Here is an 18,402-nt window from a genome sequence, read left to right on the forward strand (position 1 = left end):
AAAGTTCATCACCGAGCTTCTTGACTGAGCTGTGATAATCCCCAGTGAGCAAGTCTCCTAAGGCCCAAAAGAGAAGAAATAAGAAGCAAGGATTAATTGTATCAAAACACTGATATTGCTTATGTAGCTTGCAGCGAGCACACACACACACAAACACAGAGTCCTTCCTGATACACTTAAAACTCTAGATTCAGTGGCTGGTAAGTAGCAAAAGAATTAGAATCTGAAACTCTTCTGCATTTATTATTTCTAATCTGGCTTGCATCTAGGTCTAGTTAGTGCCCGAATGGGAGGTGTTCCGTGAACACTATGTAAGCAACCTTACAATACAGGAAAGATGGAGTACAAATGTAATGGTCTAGGTTGTACTGGGTTATCCTTTTGCAAAAGAAGGAGGAGAGGTGATCTTACCCAATTCTCTGCTTGCTGCAGCTTCATTTCCTGGGGGTTAAACAAGGCCTCTCTTCTTTCTAGCCCCAAAGGAAAAGATGCTAGATTGGATCCTTCAAATAGTGGGCTATTAAACAGCCAGTCCCAAACATGAGTCCTGAATTAGAGGCTGAGTTTGAGGGTCATGCAATATTGAATGCATGTTGGTTTTAAAACTGGTTTTTAACCCTGGTTTTAAATTTTATCTTTCAAAAGAATATTGCATGATAGTAACAATAACTCTGTAAAGTATCCTTGCCATTTTCTAATTATGCCCCCCACCCAAAACCATTTGTAGCAAAGTAGCTACTACTTTCACTTAAAAAAAAATCTGAGCTTTGTTCTTGATCAGGGAAAACATCTTAGACATTTCAAAGGAAGTAAAAGAATGTTGATCAGGTCAGCTTTGTTTTTTTTAACATGGGCTTCATCCTTCATTGTTAGACAGCCCCTTTGCATTTAGGTACCGAGGTATTTTTATATCATTACCTCATGTTCCAATTCAGTATTGAGCCTCTGCCATTCAAGAAGAGGAACTGGTTAATGTTGTCTTCTTGCTTTTCACACTTTCAGTTTTTGATGTAACTTAGATTAGTGCTGAATATGTATGAAAGGGATTCCGTATCCCAATAAATGCTATCAAGAGTGTAGACATATGAGTCTGTTGTAGCTAACTGCAACAGCAATCAAGTTGCCCTGTTAACAGTAACCAAGATTTGTATCACATAAGCTTTCACAATAGTGAGTCAGGCCTCAATACAATGCATCAGAAGACTCTGAAAGCTTTTTTTTTTGCCTTCTGCCTCTTGTCTTTCTCTTTCATCCAACAGGGAACAAAATGCTCAACCAAACTACGGAAACTGTTTTCTTTCTTCTGGGATTCTCTGATATTTGGCAGCTGCAGATGTTACACTTTGTGGGCTTTCTTCTGTTCTATTTGGCAACCATCATGGGAAATCTTCTCATCATTATATTAGTAGTCCTCAACCACCACCTTCATACACCAATGTACTTTTTCCTGGTCAATTTGTCCATTGCAGACATTGGCAGCATCTCAGTGAACGTCCCCAAAGCCATGAGCAATTCTCTCATGAATATCAGGTTGATTTCCTATTCAGAATGTGTTTCCCAAGTCTTTTTTCTTATGTTGTTTGCACTGACTGACATGTTCCTCCTCACTGTCATGGCTTACGACCGATACGTTGCCATATGCAATCCACTGCGATATGAAGCAGTGATGAATATGGGAGCCTGCATCCAAATGGCAGCTGGCGCGTGGATCATCAGCATTTTCTATGCTGCCTTGCATATCAGGGGCACCTTCTCGATAACCTTCTGTTCCAATGTCATCAATCAATTTTTTTGTGAAATTCCACAGCTGCTCAAACTTTCCTGCAACAACAATTATACAATGGAATTGGGGGTCAATATATTTGGTGCAAGTGTAGCCTTTGGCTGCTTTGTCTTCATCATTTTTTCTTATGTGCAGATCTTTACCAATGTGCTCAGAATCCCCTCTGAGCAAGCAAGAAAGAAAGCGCTCTCTACCTGCTTGCCCCACCTCATTGTTGTCTGTTTGTTTATTGTCACGGGCATCATTGCCTATGTGTGCCCGACATGCAAAGCTCCTAAAGATCTGGTTATGATGATTGCTGTTCTATATACCATGTTGCCACCCATGATGAATCCAGTGATTTATAGTATGAGAAACCAAGAGATTAGATCTGCACTGTCCAAGTTTTTGAAGGGGGGACTGTGTTCCAAGCACCAAATGTCAGTTATTTTTTTGTAGTACTGTGAGTTAGATAGTCTCCATCTTTGAAAATCCTCAGTAAGAATACTGGGTTATCTTGTCAATATCTGGACATTTTTTCTTCTAAGAACAAATGATATACTTATAATAGAATGCTTTTTTGTGTGTTTGGCAGATCATGCTTGATTTGACAGTGCTACAACCTTACTTACTTTTAGGCTCCCAGCCAGATGTTTTGATTTAACACACACTTTTAATTAGGGGCTTGCTCTTTTGAAGTTTTGTTTATTGTGATTCTAGACTGTTATGAGACTCATCTAGGCTGCTATATGGTTTATAATCAGGTTTCTATTGTGTTTTTGTGATCCTGGGTTGGGTGTGTGTGTATTTTTAATTGTAATTTTTTAAAAAATGATTTTTTTTTAATATGTAAAAAATAATTCCTTTCTTGACAATGAGAAACAAGGACAACAAGGAGTCAACAGGAGACAACAGGGAGAGCAGGGGAAGTATGGATTTAAAAATGAAGGCAGTAGTGTTTCCTTTGCCAATGAGAAAGCAAAAGCTATGTAAGGAGATGGGGCATCTTACCAATTTAAAGGGACAGAGGGAAAGGGTGGGACATTTAATATAGGAAAGCAAAGGGTGGGCAATCTGAACCCTGTATCAAAACTGGATCCGCTCGCTCATTCCTTGATACTTGAACGTAACAAAATAGTATTAAACATCCTCCCTTACAATGGATAGATGAGAAGTTGGATGGATAAATGTGCAGCTGGAGAACATCTATCTTACCTGCTACATAAATATCCATCAACTATTGACTTAAAATTTATAGAATGTATTCCAGGTTTTTTGAGGGGAGACAGAGTTCGGCTCCATTTCTATTCCCCTTGGATACCAACTCTGATATTTTCAAGGCAGGAACACTTAAAAAGATATCAAGTGTTTCCTGTACAGTCATACCACCAGCTTCCACCCCTCCATCAGAAACGGAAACCACCTCTCCTAATGAACTGGGAGACTTCACCTCAGATAAGAAGGAATAGAGAGAACATGTCTCTAAGTTCTGTCAAACAAATGAAGATCATAAAGACCATAAACTGCTTATTGATCTTATGTCTCCAGAGCTAGTCTCTAAGAGAGGTACTAAGCATATGGATAATCAAATGCATTCTAGAAACTACAAGGACATCTCGACATGACCTTCTATTAGCTTCCACCCCTCCACAGTTGAAAAAGGATACTTTAGTACAAAAGGGATTGCACAGAGGTGGAATTGAGGGCACAGAAGAGAGCCTATTAGCATCTTTGGTGCCCTGCCATTAAAAGAACAGGATAATATAATACAGAGATTACAAGGGTTGGTCACTACCTTAAATGATGTGAAAATACGATCAGATGACAAATCAAATGAACAACCTTGTTCAGTAGTGTTGCCTTCAAACAGGCTTTCTTGGGATGAGAGCTCCTGTGGTCATATGGTATCAGATGATATAGCTGAGAATCCAGCCTTTAAGGGAAAAAGTGACGGACTCAGAATATTGTCCTGGAACATGACTGGGTGGGCTGCTAGGATGTAAAAGAATTTCTGAGTAGATTTGACCTAGTGTTGCTCCAGGAATTGTGGGAAAAGGCTGAAGTTTATCTCTCTGGATTTATCTCAGATTCATTGTTTGCAATTGATACTGGGTTTTCTGGTGGGTTGACTTGTTGAGCTCAGTAAACCTTAAAGTGAAGATTACTGAGTTGACCAACAGTTTTTCGTATGCAATGGCACTTCTTTTGGAATTTAATGAATTTTCTGTTATTCTAGTAAATATCTATCTCCTACCACATGTTCATCGGCCTAAGATCTTCCACTGCTGGAACTAGTTAGATGTAGAGCTTGGCTAGGCTTCAACCTGCAACAACAATACTTTTGGCAGGGGATTTCAGTGCTAGGCTTGGAGAGACAAATGAGGTTCTTTTCTTGAAATGTTTTAAAACCCAGATAAAAAGAAAACTCAATAATACATTTTAGAAGAACCAAAGATAGGAACATTACTGGTGCTGGCATACATTTTGCATCCTTATTATCAAAGAATGATTTGGTGATATTAAATGGATGCATCCAGTTTGATAGAAAAGGAGACCCTACTTGTATAAATCATAAAGAGGCAAGCATAGTAGATTATTTTGTCTCATCTGTTGACTTATCAAAATTGTTGAAAGCTTGGAAGTAATGGATTATTTGGGAGGAGATCTCTTCTTGGTACAATTATTATTATATCTAGATAACTGTTGTCTCTCCCCTCATGTAGTGAACTTAGCTTTAGTCCAGATACATAACACTTAAGATCTTTGAGATGGTGTGAAGCCATGGAAGATAAAGTTAAAGCACAAGTGGATGGTATATAGCAGGCCAATCTATGGAACAGATTAACCATTTAAATACCTAGGAATCCATTTTGAAACATCCCTTGCATGGAAAACACATTTGGATTTGGTGAGGAATACTGCCTTAAGCGTAGGGAGGACAATTGTAAAATTGTGAATTTGTCCCCTTGGCCTTAAAGGTATATAATGCCAAGGTTCTAAATCAGTTTTTGTATGGTGCAGAATTCTGGATTCAGGCCACTTGAGAGAATGGAGTGCATCCAGTACGATTTTTTCCAGTGCTTATTGACTACTCCTAGATGTGTTTGGGGAATAGCCCTGAGAACTGAATTGAGCAAAATATCGATGGAAGCTAAGGCATGACTAAAAGCATTTCTTTTTAAAGTAAAGGTTTTAAAATCCAAGTGAGGGCCCACTCTACCTGGACTCATCCAGGCAGACAAATATAATAGTCAGTGGGATCAAATATTGGGAAAAAAATTAAATACCTAGGAATAACAAACAAGATCGAGACCAAAGTAATACTTAGGCACATAAAAATGCATGTCAGGGAATTGGACATTACTAGTATGTCGGTTAGGGCATGGAGAGTAGGTTTGACTCTTTACTTAGGTATTGCCCTCCCGATGCAACTGCTGAAGTATGTTTATCATTTGACAGTACCAAAGTTCAGAAGAGCTTTTACTCTTGCAAGAATGAATGCTCTTCCCTCAGCAGTTCTGAAAGGTAGGGCCAAGCTATACATGACGAATGACACTTGAATGGCAAGTGTATTTCTCCCTGTTCACTTGCCCTCCACTCAATCCACTTGCCGTTCAAGTGTCATTCGTCATGTGTAGCTTGGCCCCCAGATACAAGAAAATACCATAACAGAACATGCAGATGCCCATATGATAAAATTGAAACAATTGATCATATGATTATAGAGTGTCTCATATTTAATGAGTAGAGGGCTAGCTTAGTCATGCCCTCAGGACTCCAGATAGGCCCTTGAAAGTGGTACCCGAGGCTTTCAAGGGCTGTGCTGGCTTATTATTTACATGTTCAGTATGGCTAATTTTATCCATTTAGAGGCACAGATTTTACTCCAAAATGGAGGCAGTAGTGGCCAGTTTCCCTTGCCCAGTCCCTCAGGGGTACAGGCCATTGAGGGCAGGGACCTCCCTAGTGACTCATCCCCATATGTGTGTGTGTTAGGGGTATAATATATACAACAACAGCTTTTATGTGTGGAACAGAAGTGTTTATATGTGATCAGAAAACTGTCAGTTTCCTCTTTCTCAATTTCCATTCTATTATTTACAAAATCTATGTGCAGAGTCAGCCTCGTGATCCGACCCAGACTCTACATGACCCCTCCCCAAATAGGTCAACACTCGCCTGAGGCCACAGCAGGACAGCAGTGGCAAAAGAGCCATCATCGGAAGCTGTAGCACCTCCTCAGGCCAGAATGGAGGAACCTTCTTGCCACATGGCAGCAGGAAATGTGGGCAGCCCAGTCAGAAGGAGCTGGAGCAGCCAAGGCTGCCAGTAGCAGCTGGCCCAAAGGGCTCCAATGTGCCAGGAGGCCCAAAAGCAAAAGAAAGCAGGTATGCAGGACAGATGACACTCCCTTGGGGAACAGCTGTACACCCCCACACTGGTGGACCAGTGGCAGTTGGTAGCCACAGCAGTCCGGGTGGCCAGAGTACCAGAGTACCCGCCCCCAAAGGAAGCTTGGGTCCCCCTGGTGCCAGAGGGCCAGTAAGCCACCCAAAGCATGGCCAGGCAGGTCTGGCATTAGCCTTAATAGGGATCATACAAGAGATGGAGGCAGCCCCTATGAACAGCAGGAGTGTGGCCACCTCTGGCCCAGGTGTTGGGCCTTACCCTGGGGGCTGGAGGCTGGGGGTTGGGAAGCAGGGTGGGGCTGGCACTAGGGGGGAGTGGATAAAAGGAGGAATCCACACCAGACTGGGGAGGGAAGTGGAGGACTGTCCTAGAGTGTAAGGGTGGCATCTTAGCTTCAATTTCAGAAATTGATTTTTTTAATTTTAAATTATTTCTTCCCTATTTTCAAAATTTTTATTAGGACATTGTAAGGGCAACCTAATTAGTATATACAACCCACAGTTCACAGAATGTGTAGATGGGATTCTTCAGGTTTGGCTTAGGAGTTTTTATTAACCAGAGAAAATTCTGATCCCCGCCAACTAGTCAAAAAGCAAGAAATAATACCTGCTTTCACAAATTAATCACAAGCCTAACAGCTACAAGGCATATATACCTTGGCCTCCATGTGTCACTCTTCCCAATATTTCCATACAAAATCATAATATATTCATGTACATAATGTCAGACTATGTCATTCCAGAATTGATAGTCTGTTCCACTCCCTTTCTGCAAGAAGACAAGGTCTTTTTGATTTCAAAAAGCTTTATTATGAAAAACAGCATTCATCTCCAGACGTACATATTCCAGGATAGAGATCCTGGCCAACCAAAGTATTGTCAAGAATGACTCATGAAAAGAAAGTGGTTACATTTCACACTCCCAAGCCCAGCCTCCCCCCTGAGTTCGCATAGCAAAGCTTCTCAGAGGAACGTAGAGCTCGCCAAGGTCGAGCAGACCGATAAGAGGATTTCCTTTCCCATGGACTCGGCTCTTTGCAGGTGTTGGGGCCTAGAGGGGAAGAAAGACTAAATACTACAGAGTTAAACATGGCGTTACTCAGGTTAAACAGGCTCTGACATTCTGCCACCCTTAAGACCCCTCTCCCCCCGGTTTGTTAGGATATGCTTGATGGAATTGTTTAAGGAATCTGGGGGCTTTTACATGGACAGACTCCACCCACTCCTGATACCCTTCCTCGAAGTCCTTCCAGCGAATTAAATAAAATAGCTTGTTACATCGGATCTTAGAGTCTAATATTTCCTCCACTTCGTAGTGAACTTGATCATTGATCATTGTTGGGATGGGAGTGGTTGGTGAGGGATGCCATTGGTCTGGTGCGGGGGCTTTCTTTAATAGACTCACATGGAACGATGGGTGGATGTGGAGCAGGTTTTTTGGTAGAATGACTTCTACAGTTACTTGGTTGATTACTCTCTTAATAGGAAAGGGTCCTAAATATTTTAAAGCCAGTTTTTTGCTGGTTTGGTCTATTCGAAGGTTTTTGGTTGAGATGTATACTTTGTCTCCTGGGTGTAATTCCCATTCTTTTGCACGGTGGCGGTCTGCATATTTTTTGTAATCTGCTTTTGCTTTATTTAGGGCTGTTTGTATAGCTGTCCATTGTTGGCTAAGGGCGGTCCACTATTGATGTAGATCTCCCATGGGCTGTTTTCCTTGTGGCAGCTCAAAGGGAAAAGCTTTTCCATCGTAGCCGTGCACAATTTTAAAGGGGGTTTCACCTGTTGAACTGTGGACTGCGCTGTTATATTAATATTTGGCAAAATGAAGAAGCTCCACCCAATTATCTTGTTGGAAATTAATATAACACCGAAGAAATTGTTCTAATATCTGATTAGTTTTTTCTGATTGTCCATCACTTTGCGGGTGGAACGCTGAACTGATTCCTTGCTCCATTCCAGTTAATTGAAGTAGTTCTTTCCAGAAATTGGCAATAAACTGTCCGCCGCGGTCGGATATCACCTTAGAGGGAAAAGAATGCAGCTTTACAATGTGTTTCATAAATATCTCCGCTAGTTTCTTGGAGGTGGGTATGGTTGTGCAAGGTATAAAATGTGCTTGCTTGGAGAACAGATCCACAACCACTAAAATACAGGAGCACCCCTTGGAGGTAGGGAGATCTGTAATAAAGTCCATAGAAATTACTTCCCAAGGTCTACTTGGGGTTTCTAGCGGCTGCAAAAGTCCCGGTGGTTTTCCCTTCCTGGTTTTGGCACTTATGCACATTGGGCATGACGAAACATATTAGGAAACAACTTTCTGAATACTCAGCCACCAAAATTGTCTTTGTATTAAATGAAGAGTTTTTAAGTAGCCGAAGTGACCCGCAGTGTGGGCATCATGACAACGCTGTAGAACTTCTTTTTGGAGGCTAGCTGGTATGTACAACTGATCCTCTTTTACCCAGTCTCCCTCCACCGGTTGGGACATTTTTGCTTTGGGCGCTCCCTCCCCTTCTTTTTCCACCTCGCTTTTCACTTTTGCTCTCCACCCCTTTTCTGCCGCTTGCGTCTGTGCAGTTTGGCTGCGAGTGGTAACCACCCCTCCCAGTTGGTGGGGGGTGAACATGGTGGCAATGGTTTCCTCTTTTTTACTTTGATGTTGGGGCATGTTCGAGAGAGCATCTGCTAGGAAGTTAGTTTTGCCCGGTAAGAAGTTTAGGGTGAAATTGAATTTGGAAAAAAATTCTGCCCATCGGAGCTGTTTAGCATTAAGACGTCTAGGCCTTCTTAGGGCTTCTAAGTTTTTGTGATCCGTCCAAACCTCGAAAGGGTGTCGAGCCCCTTCAAGCCAGTGGCGCCATACTGTGAGAGCTACTTTCACGGCAAAGGCTTCCTTTTCCCCACACATTCCAATGCCATTCAGCTTCTAAAAATTTTCTAGACAGATATGCAGTGAGGCTCCCGACCTAGGGAAGCAAGGGAGAGGAGAGCTGGGACCATGTTTTCCCGGTCGATGATTGACGTTCGGCGCACCGTCGGGTCGACAGAGCAGGAAGGCCCTAGCATCATATGGGATCTAAGGAGGGCCACCCGCACGCCGGAAGAAGCGCGGGCCAGCAACCAAGTTGCTAGTGCGGCTAGCAATCAATGAAGTACTACATAAATATTTATATAAGGGAATGGTCGTTTACCTAGATGACATTTTACTTTATTCAAAAACAAAAGAAGAGCTACCCAAAGGCAAACTATATTCTATGAGCCCACTGGAAAGAGAAGAACTAAGAAAGTTCATCGACAAGAATTTAGAGAGAGGATTTATACGCCCGGCTAGCAGTCCACATGCAGCTCCGGTACTGTTTGTTAAGAAAAAGGATGGAGGCTTAAGGCTCTGCACCAACTTCAGAGGAATCAATGCAGTGTCAGCAACCAGTGAGCTCCATAAAACAGAACTGGATTATTTGGGCTACCGCAGTTTGGGGGAAGGACTGAAAATGGATCCTGCCAAAATGGATCCTGCCAAGGCTCTGACGCATGAGAGAGCACAGAGCTTTTGTTTTGTATTGAAATATAATAGCTTCAAACTTTTGTAATAATAGGTATAGATATTACTTTCATGACTTCGATGTTATTTCACATACTCAGGGACACTACTAATTATCAACTGATGTTTGCTACAAAAATAGAAGAACTAATACAATACAGGGAAAAGGGAATTCAGTGTCACATCGCAGTTAGGTGACTTGAACTCTTGGGAGAAAACACAGCATATAGATGGATCTTTTTTCATATGCACAGACTTGTTGGCTTTGCTTAGACAGAAATTAGCAGTGCTCATTGTAGCAAATCCCATAGAATAAGGAATGATTGGATGGAAGGATGTATGAATTCAAGCATCTGGTGGAGAAATTGAATCTGAAGTTATCAAGGTTCTTGTACCTTTTCTCATTGTCATGTATTGAGTATTGCTGGTGTATTTTGCTCTGTCTAGATGCTCCAAGAACTCTTGCCTATCCTACATTTTGAGTTAGTGATGAATGCCGTTTATCCATTTGAGTACATGAGCGCACAGAATGAATATTTGCCAAGTCAACTGTACAATCTTAGCCAAAATTGAGACAGGAGATCCCAAGTTTTAAAGTGGTAGAGAAGAAAACAGAACTACTTGAAATACTGCCTTTTCCAAGGTATTAACTAATTTATGATGTCTGACTGTTTGTTTGTTTGTTTGTTTGTTTGTTTGTTTGTTTGTTTGTTTGTTTGTGTGTGTGTGTGTGTGTGTGTGTGTGTGTGTGTGTGAAATTATTGCATGATACTCCATCCCATCATCTATAATCTTTTACTTAGACATATGAAAGTGATAAATAATAATAATTAATAATAATTTATTTGATTTCTAGTCCACTGTCCCCACAAGCGGGCTCAGGGTGGGTTACAACAGTACAAGAATACAAAAGATAAACCATTAAAACATTAAAAACCAGAATCAATAAATACATTTAAAATCCCAAGATGGTGGCTCCCTCCACTCAACCCAGCCGGATCTAAACAAGAGGGGAGGGAGTACAAACTGATGTCATTCTGTGACTTCACATGTATTGAGACTAAATTCTGGTTAAAAATTACAGTTACTACAGAGCCTTTAAGTGTAGACTAACAGTGTAGATTGGGAGTCAGGAAGGTGTCCACTCCGTTTGTCAGTTTCCATGCACTTATCATTATTAATACACAACATAGATGCATGCACAAGCTGCAGGCATATAGGGTCACTCTGTAAGATTTGATATAGTTGCAGATCAAGTGGCCAGAATTGATAAGCCACTATGAGCTTGGTGAAGTCTAAGCTGAATGATTTCATATAATGAGATATTGATTGAGGACAGCAGAAAGACCTTGATCTCTATCCATTTTGTTCCTGATGCAGAATGTTTTCAGCACATTCAATAAAAGGCCATCTTGTAGACTCATTTGCCTTGAAAGCTCCTTGATGGGTTCTCCATGAGTTAATTGCAACTTTCCTGCACATACATAGTAGAATAAAATTGGTTCTCTGATATATCCTACAGGCAGACTGCAGCTGGATGTTGTGGCCATAATGCCCAATCTTACCACTAAACCTGGGTTTCTGCTCCTGGAATTCTCAGACATTCGAGAACTACAGATTTTACACTTCTTTTTGTTCCTCACAGTATACCTGACTGCAGTGACTGGCAATCTTCTTATCATCATTGCTGTGGCCCTTGATCATCGCCTGCATACCCCCATGTACTTCTTCCTCTTGAACTTGGCCATTCTGGATCTTGGCTCAATTTCTGTCACGGTACCCAAAGCCATGGCCAATTCACTCATGAACAACAGGTCAATTTCCTATCCTGCTTGTGTAGCTCAAGTTTTCTTTCTCTTCTTTCTTGGAGGGTCAGATTTTGCCATCTTAACAATAATGGCACATGATCGGTATGTTGCTATCTGTAACCCATTGCAATATGAAACAATTATGCACCAAGGAGCCTGTATTCAGATGGCAATCAGTGCATGGATTACTGGGATGCTGTATGGTATATTAAACACTGGAGGAACTTTTGCCATCAGCTTCTGCTCCAATGTGGTCAATCAGTTCTTCTGTGAAGTTCCACAGATTCTAAAACTCTCCTGTTCTGACATATATTTAGTTGAAGTTGGCATTATTATTTTTAGCTTTTCCCTTGGAGTAGGATGCTTCATCTTCATCATTGTTACCTACATACAAATTTTTGGAACAGTGCTAAGAATTCCTTCTGTGCAGGGTCAGAAGAAAGCCCTCTCCACTTGTCTTCCCCACCTCGCTGTGGTGTCTCTGCTTGTATTTAGTGGTATCTTTGCCTATGTGAGGCCTCGCACTCACTCTTCATCTGAGCTTAATGTGCTTTTTGCAATTATTTATGTTATACTTCCTCCCTTGCTCAATCCATTCATCTATAGCATGAGAAACAAAGAAATCAAGACTGCATTGATGAAGCTGTCCAATTTCTGGCATTTGTCTAAAATCATTAATGGCAAACTTTTTCTACAAAAATGAGGCTGAATGATCTTGTACAAAGAATTGTTTTTGTACTTTAGATATAGTAAATAAGAAAGAATTGGTTGTATTCTTTGAAGATCATCAGAAGATGCTGACAGGTTCAGATGTGTTTGCTTTTCCTTTTTCCCAGTGTGCACTCATGAAGGGTAAATATATGACAGTGCATGTTGCCAATGTCACATTGAATTGATGTATTGTCGAAGGCTTTCACGGCCGGAGAACGATGGTTGTTGTGGGTTTTCCGGGCTGTATTGCCGTGGTCTTGGCATTGTAGTTCCTGACGTTTCGCCAGCAGCTGTGGCTGGCATCTTCAGAGGTGTAGCACCAAAAGACAGAGATCTCTCAGTGTCACCAGACACTGTGACACTGAGAGACACTGAGAGACACTGTGACACTGAGAGATCTCTGTCTTTTGGTGCTACACCTCTGAAGATGCCAGCCACAGCTGCTGGCGAAACGTCAGGAACTACAATGCCAAGACCACGGCAATACAGCCCGGAAAACCCACAACAACCATCACATTGAATCCTTTCTCAATAAGTAACTGCAGAAAAGAGAAGGAAGAGTTCAAAACCAGCCCTCCAACCAATGTGCCATTGAGCTGTCTTCAGCTCTTGGAAGGCTTCTTGCATTGGTAAAAAGAAATCACAGGTCCAACCTAATAATTCCTTTTGTAACACAGATAGCTATCTCACCCTTCTAATATATTCAAAAAAATTAGTTTTCCCCTTGGTTACCTATTTTGCAATCCTCCTAGACAGCCCCAAACAGGACAGAGTATACGTACTCAGAAAAACCACAAATTCATATGCAATTTCATAGGAAATTGACATAAGAAATTAAAAATGTGTTGATCTAGAACTTTAGTAATAGATGCTGATCAAATCCTACCTTGTATTCATGAAGGGACATACTTCAACCACATATGAATCTGTAATTTTTGATCCATTTTTCCATTTTTGTGTAGTGGTTAAAGTTTCAGACGAGGTTCTGGGAGGCCCAGGTTTAAATCCCTACTCTGCCATAAAGCACACTGGTTTTCCTCAGATTACCTACCTCACAGAATTGGGACAAACAATGTATACAACCTGAACTCTCTGGAACAAAGGCTAGATATAAAAAGAACTACACAATGTAATACATATTAACAATGTTTTGCTACTGGGTGGAAGATGTGCATTTGATTCCGAATGTGTAGTTTCAATCAAAGTAATAAATATTGCTATCACAGATAAGTTATAAATCTGGCTAAAATAAAGTATATATGCCTGAGACCCAGTGTGTCACCCTTCCCAATATATCCCTGTGAAATAACTGTATTTTCCTAAATTCCTTTTTTTTAAAAAAGGGAGAATACAAAATACGTTTCTCCAGTCTGATTAGAAGGGTTGCACTGTTATAGACTGAGATTCCTTGAAGACTGTGGCCAGGAGATGGTCCTTGTGAAAACAAACTCAATTTTTGGTCCTCAAAGGTGCCTGAATCTGAACTTTTCATGAAAGATTCCTTTTAATATCATAATACAGACCCCTGGAGCTGAATTTTGCTGCTGGAACAGAATCCAGGTTTGGGTAGAGCTACCAGAAGACCTGCTGTGAGACTGGCTGGGTGTAGGAAACCAGACTGATTTACCATTAAAAAGAATAAGGACACGGTTGGTCCATGGAGACATGAGTCATGTCCTATTTATCTGGGGTTACATGATTCAGAGTACCTGCTTCTGGGGAGGGTGTGTGTGTGAAATCAATTAGCTGAAAGTTCTAAGAGGGGAATGCCACATGTACATACTCTGACTAGACAGTAAAACTGTAAAAGTAATTTTCAGGCCTCCAAGACAGATCCTTGACTATGGTACTCCAAGGCTTTTGAGGGCAGTGTTGGTATATTATTTCCATGTGCAATATAGTTAAACTTAATTCTTGAGAAGCACAGAATGTACTCCAGAAGGGGGGGGGGCGGTTATTACATGTTACAAAAAACAAAATTCTGGCTTTCCCTTTTCCTTCTGAAGTACAAACATCAAAGCAATAGTCCCAGTGGTTTTATCCATGTTCCACCATAAGCTACAAGCGTAGTATCACTTTTACTTAATGAAAGTGCAGAGACTCACTGTGGGCTGTGTTGGCACCGAGGGCCAGGCTGCATGGAGGTGTGGCTCAGCAACAGAAGAGGAGGAGTGGCAGGAAGTTCTCTTCCAAGGTGACAACTTGGTTGGCATCATTCCAGCAGAGGATTGGCAGGAGCAGGTCACTTTCCCACCCACCCTCCACTCAACCACACAACCAGGGCAGCCAGTGGGCCTGTCACAACTTTAGGGGTTTGGTGGTTTTGAGGCATTGGGCTGGATCCTTAAGGGGTGAGCAGGGCATTCAGGCAGCTCACCTCTGTGGATAAGGGATGCAAGGGCCAGCCAGCATGGCTGGTGGTAGAACACCACTTGCTGTCCCATGGCCAACATTGGGCTGGGGTGTTATGCATCGAACAACATGGGGCCTTTCGATGCCAAAGAATCCACTGCCCATATGCCTGGCCAATGCTCCAATCTGGCTCTAATCAATAACGTTGTGACCATTCCAACCAAAAGAAAGTGTCTCTGTATCATTTGCCAGAACCAAGCCTGAGCATAGCACATAGGTGACAATGCCTTCTGGCCTGGCAAAGCATTGAATATTTTAAATGGCAAAACATTTACCTCAGCCTCCATGTTCAGCTTAAACTTCACCAAGAGTCTTCTTAAAATTATATCAGTTATATCCAGGGGCTTGAGTTACAGCAGAACCAGAATCATTGTGAGACAACACTCCTATAAACAGACTATGCAAGTCCAAATCATGAACTTGATATCTTTGTTGACCTTTGTTGCGACTCATCACTGTTACATTACATAAGTTGGCATAGTAATTTCACCCCTCCACACTTATAACAAATCTTTCAAAATGCTGGACATTGTTGAGGCTTATGTACAATAACACATTGAAAGTATTCTTTATGTCTAACAGATTCCTGTCTACATTCAAAATGTGACCTCCCATGTCCAAGCACCTGGACTGGAATTCCTCCACAATATTTCTCAAATGCTTTATACAGCTGTTTAGAAAAAAGTAGCCATAGTTTAGAGCTGAGCTGTTACTTCAGCTAACTGACATATCTCAACTGCTTTCTCAAGAGTAAGGTAAGGTTCCTTTAAAAGTATTTCTTCTAACTTTTCAGTTGCATTAAACACAAATTTGTCTCTGACCGTCTCATTAGTTACAGAACCAAATTCACAGCTGTTGGCTTTAAGTTTAAGCTGAGTTACAAACTGTTCATTGGTATCACTTATGTCCCCATAAGTGATTCCAAAAAAGGATTAAGTTCAAATATCACATTCTTCTGTGGAGTGCAGTATTTCTTGAATTGGTCAAGCACTTCAAGTCTGATAAATTTAAAGTCCCTGTACAAGATTTGGTATAATTTCAGATGAATAATAAAGAGCCCAGTAACTCCCTTAATACTATCCTATATTACTGTAGCATGAGCTTTCGAGAACCACAACTGTCTTCATCAGATGCATCTGATGAAGAGAGCTGTGGTTCTCAAAAGCTTATGCTATGATAAAGTTGGTTAGTCTTAAAGGTGCTGCTGGACCCTTTAGTATTTTGCAACTACAGACTAACATGGCTAACTTCTCTGGATCATTGATTCCAGATTAAATGTCCAGAGTCTCTATGTGCATGCAACTTGTACAAGCTTAGGTGTGGGAAAATGAATATATGGAGGCTGGGGTTGATGTTGATCACACGTCCAGTTCACTGGTATTAGTAGTTCCATGTTGCAATCAGAAGAACACTTCCCTGAGAGAAAGCTCCATTAAATAGACTAGAGTATTGCGGCTCGTCTCCGTTTAGTGAGACTTGAGAGCAAGGACTGGACCTAAAGACATAGAGCTTGTTCCTAGTGGACCTAGGGTGGCCAGATGGGCTGGAATAATACTGGACTCCAGGGAGAGAGGTGGTGGCACTCAACTTTTTTAACACTCACTCTCCAGTGTGATGACGTCACTGTCAGAAGGAATGTCATTCCACTGGCTTGACTTTGGGATGCCCGGGCAGGCAGACCACTCCCGTTTGTGTCATGCAGCTGTAGGAGGCCAAGTGGCCCACTCCAGCCAGCCCTGCATGGGAGGCGGGGCACCTGGCCTGGGCTGGTTGGCCATTTCCTTGGGCCAGCAGCAACACTGTGCAGCCACAGGAGGATGGGTGCCCAGCTGAGCGATAGAACTGTCAGGCAAGAGGGGCCACGTGTCTCATCAGAGCGGGCTTTCTAGTTTTGTCCTCCTCCATTTTATCCTCACAATAATTCTGTGAAGTATGTTATGCTGAGAGAGAGTGAATGCCCAAGGCCACCCAACAACCTTCAGAGTTCAAATCCCAGGCCTCTCTTCTCTGACACTCTGATCACAGGACCGCCTTCCCACACAGTCAATCATGCTTTCTCCTCTACCAAGACTCACTAATTTGGTACTGATCACCAGTTTGAGCTCATTAGGAAACTTGAAGTAAAGATTCAGAATTCCAAATACCTTAGTTATGCAGAACTCTTGGGAACAAAAACTCACACAAGCTCTACAGTGGCATTAATAAAACTCTTACTGCCAGCAAGGACAGAGATCAGCTCCACTTTTTTTGAGTGGAACAAGTGATATTTTATAATTTTTGCCAATACAATGATTGTATGCAGATGCAAAATTTCACTCTAAGCTGAATGAGGGCTCTGGAAGAAAAAAATAAGTTATGCTTTTAAATGTTCCTTAAGAAGGTTCCTTTTCAGCGATCCATCATTTGTTTATTTTCTCTTTTCCTGTCTCCTCTCTCTAGTTGTATACTATAGTGGTGTAATGCATGAGGTAATGGCCAAGTGTATATTACTAACAGTGTAATTCTAATAGGACCAGAGGAGTTCGCCGTGCTAGTCTGTAGTTGAAAAATAGTAAAGAGTTCAGTAGTGCCTTTAAGACCAACCAACTTTATTGTAGCATAAGCTTTTGAGAACCACATCTGATGAAGATAGCTGTGGTTCTCGAAAGCTTGTGCTACAATAAAGTTGGTTAGTCTTAAAGGACTCTATCCTAATAGGACTTACTCCAGTCTAAAGTCATTGATTTCAATGGGCTTAGAATGGAGTAACTCTTCTTAAGAAGAAGAGTTCATATACTTACCTAAAAAAATATTCTTAGAAATCAATTGGGCTTCCAAGTAAATAATAGGTAATGCTGCAATGCTAAAAGAACACTTTCCTGAGAATAAGCCTTGCTGAATTCATTAGGGCTTACTTATGAGAAGGGCTGCTGAGGATTACTTGAGCAGAGACTGAGAAAGTTTTTGGATCTGTTAACATTAAACATAAAGAAAAGTCTTAGGTAAATGCATTGCCTGTTGCTTGTGCCCATCCCTGCTTCCTTTCTGCTAACCTCACTGCCCTCATTTTCCTGCTTGCTGTAAGGACAAACAAGATAGCATATGTTAAAGAAGCTGGACATTCAAAAGTACTTACAAAGACTAAACATTATTCTTCCCCATTTTTACTTCTTTTTCAACATTTATTTTTATTCACTATTTGTTCTGACAGTCAGTGAGATCAAAAAGACCACGGTAGTATAAATCTGTGCTCTTCAGCTTTTCAGGGTTAAGGATACTTTCCAACGTTAATTGTTTACAGAAAAGAGATATGATTGTTATACAAAACTAGATACAAACAATTCTTCAGAATCAAATTCTTCAGGAGACATGGCACAAAACAGGTCTGATTGACAAGACAGTTAACTCTCTCTGTAATATAAACATGCTACATGTCTGGTGCCACACAGGAATTTTGGGTATCTTCCTGAGAGGGTGCTTATACAAGGTAAATTCTTGAGTACAAAGTCAAAACAAGAGAGATACTGTCCTTGCAATAGGACTTTCTAATCTTATCTAACCACAGTGTTTGAAACTGTGACAGAAGGAATCTGCTTACAAGGAAAAGATTTTGCCTTCTGTGCGAAAGGTCAATTGCCCCCTCAGTCGGAATGAAAGGCAGACACAGTATTTGGGTTCTAAAATGGGCTGCTTTATTAAAATTACAACAATTAAATATAAACTATGGCAAGGGCCTAACTAGCGGTACAGGTCAGGCCCTGGGGTCACTGCTGGACC

General features: G+C 41.3%; 2 protein-coding genes across 2 annotated transcripts; both read left to right on the plus strand.

The window, feature by feature from the left end:
- The first annotated feature begins 1,267 nt into the window (after positions 1-1,267).
- LOC129339269 (olfactory receptor 14A16-like) lies at positions 1,268-2,221 on the plus strand. Its single transcript, XM_054993860.1, has one exon. The coding sequence runs from the start codon at positions 1,268-1,270 to the stop codon at positions 2,219-2,221; it is 954 nt and encodes a 317-aa protein (XP_054849835.1).
- A 9,033-nt stretch (positions 2,222-11,254) lies between these two features.
- LOC129339271 (olfactory receptor 14A16-like) lies at positions 11,255-12,226 on the plus strand. Its single transcript, XM_054993861.1, has one exon. The coding sequence runs from the start codon at positions 11,267-11,269 to the stop codon at positions 12,224-12,226; it is 960 nt and encodes a 319-aa protein (XP_054849836.1). The 5' UTR covers positions 11,255-11,266.
- Positions 12,227-18,402: the final 6,176 nt, after the last annotated feature.

The sequence above is a fragment of the Eublepharis macularius genome, chromosome 12 (assembly GCF_028583425.1).
Source record: "Eublepharis macularius isolate TG4126 chromosome 12, MPM_Emac_v1.0, whole genome shotgun sequence".
In the NCBI taxonomy this organism is placed as follows: domain Eukaryota; kingdom Metazoa; phylum Chordata; class Lepidosauria; order Squamata; family Eublepharidae; genus Eublepharis; species Eublepharis macularius.

Excerpts from the sequence above, each read along its gene's own strand:
- LOC129339269 (XM_054993860.1), top strand. The coding sequence starts at position 1,268 with ATGCTCAACCAAACTACGGAAACTGTTTTCTTTCTTCTGGGATTCTCT.
- LOC129339271 (XM_054993861.1), top strand. The coding sequence starts at position 11,267 with ATGCCCAATCTTACCACTAAACCTGGGTTTCTGCTCCTGGAATTCTCA.